Source organism: Pelophylax lessonae (assembly GCF_965119305.1).
Source record: "Pelophylax lessonae genome assembly, chromosome: 1".
Taxonomy (NCBI): Eukaryota; Metazoa; Chordata; class Amphibia; order Anura; family Ranidae; genus Pelophylax; species Pelophylax lessonae.
Window position 1 is genome coordinate 566,515,557 of NC_138768.1, and position 11,004 is coordinate 566,526,560.

Here is an 11,004-nt window from a genome sequence, read left to right on the forward strand (position 1 = left end):
ATAAAGAATAATTGTGTGCACACGTTTTGAATGGGGTTGGGGGTGGCAGAGGGGCTCTGCATTCATTGGTATTCCTCAGATTAAGAGCTTGGAGGGTAATTTACTAAAGTCATTTTTTTTTTTGGATCTGTGTAAACTGCTGAGGTTCCCTGCAGTTCAAGAAAATTATATTCTCTATAAATTGCCCTATACATGTTTAGGTGTTGGAGGTCAGCAGAAGTTCGCTAGTATGACGAACTAACTATTATATATCTAGTACTAGTATATATATATATATATATATATATATATATACATATATATATATATATATATATAAAGTTTATTTTCAGCTGAGTGCAATGAGATTTGAAAAAGGCATGGAGAAATTTGTTCTTGTAAATGCTTGTAAATATATATATACATATATATATATATATATATATATATATATATATATATATATATATATATATATATATATATATTTTGTCATCTTTACAGAAAATACATTGCTAGGGTATGTTTCCTGACATGTAGATATCTAGATATAATGGATGTAATAACAATATGCAAAGATAACATTAATTAACTTAAAAGGTTTATTCTTAGATGTAACAACATATTCGGTATAACAACATACAGAATTGGATATTAGGGCAGGGTAACTTTTGGCATTCTTGATATAGAGGAGAGGTTTTTTGTAACTGGTTGGGGTGTTATGCTTGAGCTTGAACGGGTGTACTCACTGTCCTCACATAGGAGTTTCTGTAGAGGGCGTCACTTCTCATTCGCATTATTCCCTATAGAATGGACTTGAACCAGCCAACTATTGGTTGATAGCTTATAATAATATATAATAATTTATCAATCGTCCCTCTTCTGAAAATGAAATCCTACACATTGAGGGTGATTTACTAAGGAGCTGAAAATATTCAATCAATAATCAGAACAGTGAACACCCAAACATGTGCATATAGTATAAATAAACAGGAATTTACTTTTCACATGATTGGACAATTAAAGTCAATGTTCAATGTTAGTGAAGATTTTTAACTACTATATTAAAAAAAGTCAACTACAGAAACTACAGATCTTTAAATACTTTAAATACGTCATTATTGTTTTTTTTTTTTTTTTTTTAAACAAACCTTGAGGATTTTTTTGATTAAGTGAAATTTTTAAACCTATTTGTCTCCTTAAAACGCATATAAAGTTCAGATATGTTTAAAAATGAATCTTTTTTTTTTTTAAATCCAACTAGAGAAAAGATAACTTGCTTACAATAGCCACTCAGGTGCCCTGTTTTAGCTTGGTGGAGCATTTGAAAATAATTAATGATGGAGAATTAATAATGAAGCTTGATTGCTCACTAGTTAATAATATACACATGTCCCAGAGTTATTCTAAGGCTGACCATACATTTTACAATTTTCTTGCACAATTTTCCATTAGATTTACCAAAACCATATAATATGAGGTCAAACCTAAACACTTTCAATGTGTATGCAATCAGGCAGGCCCCTTCACTACATAGTTGAAGGTAAATATAAAGGAAATTGAACAAGAACATTTTATAATGTGAGGCCAGCTCAAAACTTGTATCTCTTTAGTAGGTTAAATTCACAAGCTCAAGAATAAAGTTCTTCATGCCTTTTTCATATCTCATTGCACTCAGCTGAAAATAAACTATATATATATATATATATATATATAGATATATATATATAAATATATATATATTTATATATATATATATATATATATATATATATATATATATATATATATCTATATATATATATCTATATATATATATATATATATATATATATATTTTTTTTTTTTTTTTTTAATAGGGCGACTCATTGTAGTAGAATAGCTTCCTGAATTGAGCCTATTTTGTGCTCCCAGAAACTCAGGATCACACCATGCACAGTGTAAACCTAATCCCAATCCCAATCTAAACCCATAACAAAAAATGTAATACATTGCAGTTTAGCAGTCTTTAGTTTGGTAGCTGCATTAGTTTTCTTTTTTTTTCAAGCTTCCTTTGGTTTATTTCCACTCAGTTACACATAAAAAATGTCCTGCCCATGGTGGCTACACCATCCTTCCACTGCATAGAGGGAGCCATGGTTGTCACCCTGGGCTGCTCTGACTACAAACATGTCCCCCTATCTCGTTATTTCTATTACATGGTGGGGTAGGGCAATTGGTCGTTTACAGAAGGTAACAAGGAAAGAAATATTCTTCAGTGCAGCTCACAGAAAGTAGGAACTCTGCATTCCTGACAAGATCAACAAGTATTTTCTGTTTGTTGAAATTGTTCTTAGCCCCCCCCCCCCCCCATGTATAGCCACCACCACATTGAAATATATTACATTTTTTTTATGTAATTGTTTTTAATGAATTGCTGTCAGGGTGCTTTATAATACCCAATGCTTTTTGATGCCCCATTGCAGGTATGGTTCCAGAACAGGAGGACCAAGTGGCGCAAGAAGCATGCAGCAGAGATGGCCACAGCCAAGAAGAAGCAGGACACTGAGACTGAGAGGCTGAAAGGAGCTTCAGATAATGAGGATGAGGATGACGAGTACAACAAGCCCCTAGATCCTAACTCAGACGATGAGAAGATCACCCAGCTCCTGAAGAAACACAAGTCAAACAGCTCATTGCTCCATCAACAGTCAGAGAATGACAGCTCATCTTAGAGGCCTGCAGAGCCCACCAGCTTGGGGGACAATAGACGTGAAATGGATGCGACAGTCTCAGAATCTTCTCTGACCACCTTGTCCTTCCATGATCAGCACTGCACCTGTAGCCAGGGCGAAATAAGGCTTTTTTATTTTGTGAGATGTATATATATTTTTCTAAACTCTATGAAGGAACAGACTTCTATAGCATTATGCTATCACACACCTACAAGCAAGCTACATACAGCTGATGGCTGAATTTTTTTTCCCTTTTGCCCAGCTGATCACCTCTGGAGGGAACAAACAGTCCCTGAATCTATGTCCAGACTGCTCAGGAATTGGCAGTCCTAGCAAAGGATTCACTAAATCAACTCGTTTGAAGGCTCTTGTAAATAAATAGTGAGTCACTCTGACCAGAGGTTACTCCACTGTGAATGTTCTAATGTAAAGTAACTGTCTTTTGTGTTAAAAAATGCTAAGAGGGATAAAGGTAGAGGGGGGGGGGGGTCATGTGATGTGATCTCCTCTTCCACATCTGTTACTTTCTACCCACCCTGACCCTTTAGTGTCCAGTAAGTTGAAATCTGCTCATTGCATAGCATCTCTACACCCCCACCCCCCCCCCCCTCCATCAATCAGTTACTTTTTATTTGGTTACACAGTCCTTGGTATTTATTACTAATTAAAGTATATATTTGAGCATAGAGTGGTATTCAAACAATTCCACTGACTCTAATGCAATCGATCAATGCTACTTCTTGCAGGGGGTTCAACCCAGACTAGAACCTATATTGCAATACAAAACTTTTTTTTTTCTTTTGTATAATAAATTTACTATAGGATATGTAAATTGCATTCTTTTTAAGCTATAGCTACACTGATATATTGGCATCTTAAAGGCTATTAATTTATATAAAAACGTGTTTCAGTTTTGAGAAGCGTGAAAAAAAGACTTTTGCAAAAATCATAAATATAATGCACTTTTTGTTAATGAAAAAAAAATGTTCGAGGTGACTGAAGCCAGCCACCTAAGATAAGGGACTCTAATAATATGGTCTCGTGAGAGATCTAATAAAATTGTTTAAAGGACAGTATTTCTTTTTACATTTTGTTTGATTTTTTTTATTTCAGCACTTTTTTTTGTCTGTATATGTTTATTATCTACAGTAAAACACTTGTTCTCTTGATTTCAATTTAGATTTGTATGGATGATAAAACTTATGTTTCTTGTCATTGTGTTTTTATAACACACAAATTCACGTGGAATACAAGAATAAATATAATGACACACTTCACCAAATGTGCCATTAAATATATGCGAAGTGATTAAAATAAAAAAAAAAATGTTTCTCTCTTCTTAGATATGACAACTAAAGAACAGTTTGGCCTACAGCCTACACATACCTAACATATACTTCTTTCTTTCTTTCCTATTGTATCTATCTATCTATCTATCTATCTATCTATCTATCTATCTATCTATCTATCTATCTATCTATCTATCTATCTATCTATCTATCTATCTATCTATCTATCTATCTATCTATCTATCTATCTATCTATCTATCTTATTTTCTTTCTTTCTTTCTTTCTTTCTTTCTTTCTTTCTTTCTTTCTTTCTTTCTTTCTTTCTTTCTTTCTTTCTTTCTTTCTTTCTTTCTTTCTTTCTTTCTTATTCTATCTATCTATCTATCTATCTATCTATCTATCTATCTATCTATCTATCTATCTATCTATCTATCTATCTATCTATCTATCTATCTATCTATCTATCTATCTATCTATCTATCTATCTATCTATCTATCTATCTATCTATCTATCTATCTCCCTTAATTTCTTTCTTTTTTTCTATCTTTCTTTCTTTCTTTCTTTCTTTCTTTCTTTCTTTCTTTCTTTCTTTCTTTCTTTCTTTTTATTATATATTGTATTATTATTATTATACTGTGTGTATACAGTATGTATAGTGTATACACGCTCTACACACACACACACACACACACACACACACACACGAACACACATATATATATATATATATATATATATATATACGGAATCATGATGTATCATACATTTTCTACATACCTATTTGGACATATAAGGCTGGAACAGAATTGATTTTACATAGGACGTAAACGAAAACGTAACGTGATTGTTTGTGATGTTTGTCTTATTTCAATGTACAGTTGCAATTTGCTGGAGTTATGAAAACATTACGCTATGCAAATGCCAGTACCAAACCTTGTGTATTGGTACAAACAAATGACAACTGTTGAAAAGAAGTTTAAAAAAAAAAAAAGAAAGAAAAACCCACAACATACGTACCCAAATAAATTCCAATAATCTATTTACTAAAAAACACAGAAAATCATGTCATATGATAAAAACAAAAAAACAAAAGAAAAAACAAAAAACGAAAAAAATCCTAATTTACCAAGGCATGCAAACAGAATTTCTTTACAAATCTATTTATTTACATTGAATTTTATACTCTATTCTTTTTTTTTTTTTTTTTGCTTGCTGGCTTTGGTAAATCACTTCCATAGGCGGTTGTGCAGAACGGATGTTATACATTGGAATGGGTATATGCAGAAAAAGATACAATCTACTACATACAGACGAGTGGGGACTGATCACTTGTGTCCAATAAATTAGTGAAATCTAGCGCATTGGATTGACTGCAGAAAAATGCATAATCTGTGTGAACAACAGGTCTTCCATTACCAGCATGCATTACAACTGTATATATGACATAAATAGGGTATGTATATATATATATATATATATATATATATATATATATATATATATATATATATATATATATATATATATGTATATATACACATACATACATACATACACCAATGTGTATAGCAAAACGGCAGAGTAGTGGCGTTGTATGGCAGACAGTCACTACGATGCCACTAATAAGCCATCACGTTCACTTATGGCAATCAAAATGCTGAGAATATATGCTGAATGTATTCTGTATTACTGTAATCTATTCTCCATTAACAAATGACAGTGATTTTCTACACTGGCTCAGCAGTTTTCGATCCAACCAAAATCATAATACATTTTCCTTCAGGTGATTAGATACATGATATTATTCGGGACCCCCCTTAGTAAATAGCCACAAATGCAGTAACTTTGTTGTATTTAATGAGTACTTTCTTTCCAGACAGAGTTATTTTCACTTTATTTTTATATAGTATCCTTTTAATCAAAGCATACCTAATATCGTTTATTAAAGGGGCGCTCCAGCCCCCCTCAACAAAAAATTGAAATTCAGCAGCTACAAATACTGTAGCTGCTGACTTTTAATATTACACCTACCTGTCCAAGGATCCTGCAATGTTGACACCCCAGCCGATTTTTCAATTGGCTCTTGGGTGCTGCCACCACCAATCCTTGTAAGAGAAACTGGCAGTGAAGCCTTATGGCTTCACAGCCGGCTCCCTACTGCGCATGCGCGAAGCGCACTCGCTTTGTGAACTGCCCGGCGGCAGCAGAAGGAGGAGGGGGGTCAAAATTCACACTGTGTCAAAAACAGGTACACACTCCTCCTTCCACCTGAAAGGCGCCAAATATGGCAGCGGAGGGGCGAAGGAAGCAAAGGAGTGGAGCTTCCCCTTTTGGGTGGAGCTCCGCTTTAATGTAATTCCAAATTATTGGCATGCACTTTATGATATAAAGAGTGCACCAAGACTTCCCCAGTCTATGCACACTGGCTTAAAAATCGCTGCTTCTAAAAGAGTTTTGTTTTTTGCCTGTATTATCCTATGTGCCCATGCACATTAGGGTGATAGGTGAGGCATATTTTAAGCTCAGCGCTTGGAGGCAGGAAGAAAAATCCTTTTGGTTTTGCGTTTCTTAACCTTTCCTGCAAAAAAATTGCTAAACTCTTGTAAACCTGCCTATGTACAAAAACACGCTATACGAGCGTTTGTTTCTGCCAAGAGAACTGGCGTTTTTTTTTTTTTTTAGCCCAGTGTGCATGAATCCATTAGCAGCCGTATACAGTAAACCCCCCTCCATTGCGGGGTTACGTTCCGGACCCAGCCGCGAAAAGTGAAAATTTGCAAAATAGAAAAACCCTATTAAAATGCATTGTAGGCATGTTTTTTTTTACTGTCATTGTACGTGTAAAAGCATTTTAAGGTCTTTAAACACACTTTTAAAAGAATAGAAACTCATTTAAACACATAAAAGATACTGAGAGACATAGCAAGAGCTATGGAAAACACAAAAATATTTCATTTTTAATGATTTATATAGTAAAATAACATTACAAAAAAAAAACGCAATATACCGGGACCGCAAAAACTGAACCGCAATGGAGCGGGGGTTTACTGTATTACAGTATAACAGCGCCTCTAGTGGACACATTTCATAGGTATGTTGACAGGTTTATAGGGTTCATTCACACCAGATGCACTGGGGTGCCATTGTTAACACAATCCCAACTCATGGCAAGCAAAAAATAATGGTTCCTTATGAATGCAGTTCACACCAGTGCATTTGCTAGTGCTGAAAAAAATCACTGCATTAACTACTTTTTTTCAGCATAATTCAACGTGTTCACGCAAAAGCGCACATAAACACAATGCATTGCAAGACAAACAAGGAAAAAACAACACGTATGTAAAATGCATGCCAGTGCATTAGAACATGTTACAAAAAATGCAATGCAACGCAAATGCGTTGTGATGTGAATTAGCCCAAACTGGCTTGAAAGGCAGCGCAAAAACATTATAGTATTAACGCAAAAAAAAAAAAAGAAAAACAGTGAATTAAATTACAGTTCACCAATTCTTAGATGTGGTGGCTGCATTAGCTTTCTAATGGTGGCAGTTAGTGGAATGAGACAAATCATTTACCACTGACAGGGGTGATTACAATGGTCAGTTTTATTTATTTATATAAAACATTTATACCAAAAGCAAAAAAAAAAAAAAAACAAAAAAAAAACTGTTTGCTATAACTGCTATAAATGTTAATTTGTTAGTCAACTCCATCTTATCTGCTAGTCTAAAGCCTGGTACACACTATACATTTTTTTTTCATTCAACCCAGTGAATTGAACAAAAAAAATAAAAATGACAAATCGCTGTACTTACACAATTGATGTTAGTACAGTCATCTCCCCTGCTGTGCTATTGTGTTCTGACATTGACTGCCAGTGCTGATCAGGTTCCAAATGGATGCTGGTTTTCCAGCATGCCCATTCGACAGAAGCCAGTTGTGAGACCAGCTTCTGTTGGACAGGGAGCTGTACGCACTGGACGAAAGTCGGCCGATTCCTGCTGAACTGACAGTTTTTGGCAGATTTTCAGCCCGTGAGTACCCAGCATTACACTATCTTCCCCCAGACTGACAATGTTGCTGTCCAAAGGTGTCTGCTTCACTACTTAATCCAGAATGCAGACTCGCTAAAATTGGCTATAGATGGACACAATTTTTTAGAAATTCTTTTTGACAAGAACATAAAATAGCACAATGTAGCAATATAACCACACAAATAAGGAGTCTCACAACACCAATAAGATTCAATGGTCAGAAACTGGCAACGGTGTTTATTTAAGGGTAACCCAGGTTTAGTAATTACAATAACCAATCTTAAATCTCTGCATTTTAAATTTCCATATGTCTCAAATAAGTAAATACATCAAATCAAATACCGTTGTCCATCCAGACTAGACTGGATGACAAACTCCGGTAGCCTAGGCCAGGCGTGAAGTGACTGGCTGAGGCCTCCCAAAAAACATTGTGGCTCGCTCAACAATGTTTTGTAAACCCGTGGTAAATATATCCAAACTTATATTGAATAAATGTACTAAATTTGATCTACATAGACCTGGGATAAATCTCTCAAAATCAAAGTGACGACATGACAAACCATTTGACTGAATCAAAAAATTATGAATTATTCGATTCAAACTTCTACGAATCTTGTCTGAATAGAAAAATCTTCTCGAGGGGGACCAAAGTAGTCTAGGTACCATTTCAGAAAAGGCAAAAATGGTATGCGGAAAAAGAACTTTAAGGAAGTATAGATCCTGTTTTATTTCACAAAGAAGGTCCTAGGTTTTCACTTTGCCCAGGCTATTTGCCCCGGCATGGATTATAATCAAATATGGATTGGGCCATATACTAGATAAACAAATTAGAACATTCTTTACATTTATCTATCTTAAGCCTCTAATACCTTGCCAAAAAATTTGAAATACATTTTCATTTAAACCCAGAGTCTCAGAATAAGTCTTGGATACTGCCCTCTTCTGGGCCCAAAATATAAAAGAGTGGCCAACAATCCAGACGGTAATTTTAGGAGGCCCTAAAAGATAAAATGTATTAATAATAAATCTGGACGAATGTAAATCTTATATCTGTTACTATCCCATCGACCCAGTCTCTTAAGTTCATCAGGGGAAAACCCTAGGGTGCTAGCTAATATGGCAGCCCCTATCCTAAATGAGGAGAAGTAAAAACCTGAAAGGCCAAGATGCTTAATGCAAGAGGAGAGGACAGAAGAAAAATGGTATCTGGTAAGGGGGGTACAGATCCCAATGAATAAAAAATTCTCCAATACTTAAGGCACCAAAAAAAAAAAAAAAAAAACAATAGAAAAAATTGATCTAAACAGAACTACTTCAAAAGGGGAGAAACAGATGACTTCCAAGACCGATATTAATTTTCCTAGCAACTAAATAGAAATAGGTCTCCTACCATCTTTAACTGGGTGAGAACGCCTGAAACCTTTAAGCACCCAATGAACCGGAAAGAAGGAAGACAGCGGAGGAATACCAAAAAATCAAAGAAAACAATTAGACTCCTGCTAATATTTTGTTAACGGGAAGATGCACTAAGACCAGATTTTAATAAGAAAGAAACAAAAGACACGGCTGTATAGGAATCAATAACAGTAACCTTCAGGTTGTACATAGAGCAAAAGATACACCACTTTGACCAGGCTTAAAAATATTCTTCCCAAATTTTGGTTGAGATTGAATTCCTCAAATTTGCAGAAATTAGTCCCAAATCAAGCCCCAGAGGTATGCTGGGCATTGGGATCCAATCAGGTCTGCTTCTGGTGCCAATCAGGTCTGCTCCCAGAATCTGGAAAACTGCAAATGAGACAATGAGTCTGCAATACTATTAGTCACACCGGGAATATGTTTTGCTTTCAACCATATATTGAACCTCATACAATGTAAAACTAAGAAATGAAGCAATTTTACAACAAACTCTGATTTTGAACGAAACGCCTTTATTGTCAGTATGGATAATTACTCTGCGATTCAGAAAAATATTACTCCAGACCACAACCGATACCACCACTGCGAAAAATTCCAAGAGAACCAAGTTGAGTGTGATGTCAGGAGTTTTCCAAGATGGATGCCATTCAGATGCACACCAATGACCAGCTAAATATGCACCAAAACCTATTGCACCAGAGGCGTCTGTAACAACGTTTTTCTGCCAAACCATAGAACTGTTAAATTCTAAAAAAAAAATTCATCCCATACCTTCAGGTCCTCCTTGACGGCTTTAGAGATAGGAATATGAGCGTAAGGGTTTTTTCAAACCCTTTGTAACCATAGCAAGTCTACGAGAAATTATCCTAGCCATAGGAATAATCCTAGCCGCAAAAAGAGCCCCAGCAACGATTGGACATCTTTTAGAAGAACTTTGCGCTTTGACAAAAACACAGCGATTAAGGACCTGATCCTAAGTAACTTGGACAGGAGAAGACAAAATTCCATGGCAGTAGAGTTGATGATGATGGCCAGGAACTCCATGTTAATAGAAGGGAAAATTGTTTTTTCCTGAGCTAAAGGAATCCCGAATAATTTACAGACATCAATGAAACAGGATAGTGTTTCTAAATAAATTGATGAATTAGATAGACCAGTGTTTCTCAACTCCGGTCCTCAGGGCACACTGACTGGCTAGGTTTGCAAGAAAACTGAAATACATCACATGTGATATCATTTGCTGCTCAGTGATTGCAGTATTCTAGTCTGCATCTCCCCAAGGTAATACTAAAAATCTGGCCTGTTAGTGTGCCCTGAGGACTGGAGTTGAGAAACACTGAGATAGACCATTGAAGAAAAGATGAAAAGGCTTCAAAGTAAAAACAAGATAAAGAAAAATCCATTGGCATATGCATAACGTAATAAAACTGTTTATTGAAATAGAAACCCCAAAAAACTAAAACCCTGAGGATGAACTGGAAGTAGATGAAAAGCTGATTTGACATCTGCTTTGGCTAGCAATGAATATTGACCAAATTGTCTGAGTAGAATTAGTACCTCATCAAAA

The 11,004-nt window shown here is 35.2% G+C and overlaps 1 protein-coding gene across 1 annotated transcript in view; it reads left to right on the forward strand.

The window, feature by feature from the left end:
• NKX6-1 (NK6 homeobox 1) overlaps positions 1–3,740 on the forward strand; it is an 8,860-nt gene extending 5,120 nt beyond the window's left edge. Inside the window, exon 3 of the mRNA XM_082275876.1 lies at positions 2,445–3,740. Coding sequence (XP_082132002.1) covers positions 2,445–2,693 — 249 coding nt within the window. The 3' untranslated portion in view covers positions 2,694–3,740. The remainder of the gene's footprint in view (positions 1–2,444) is intronic.
• Positions 3,741–11,004: the final 7,264 nt, after the last annotated feature.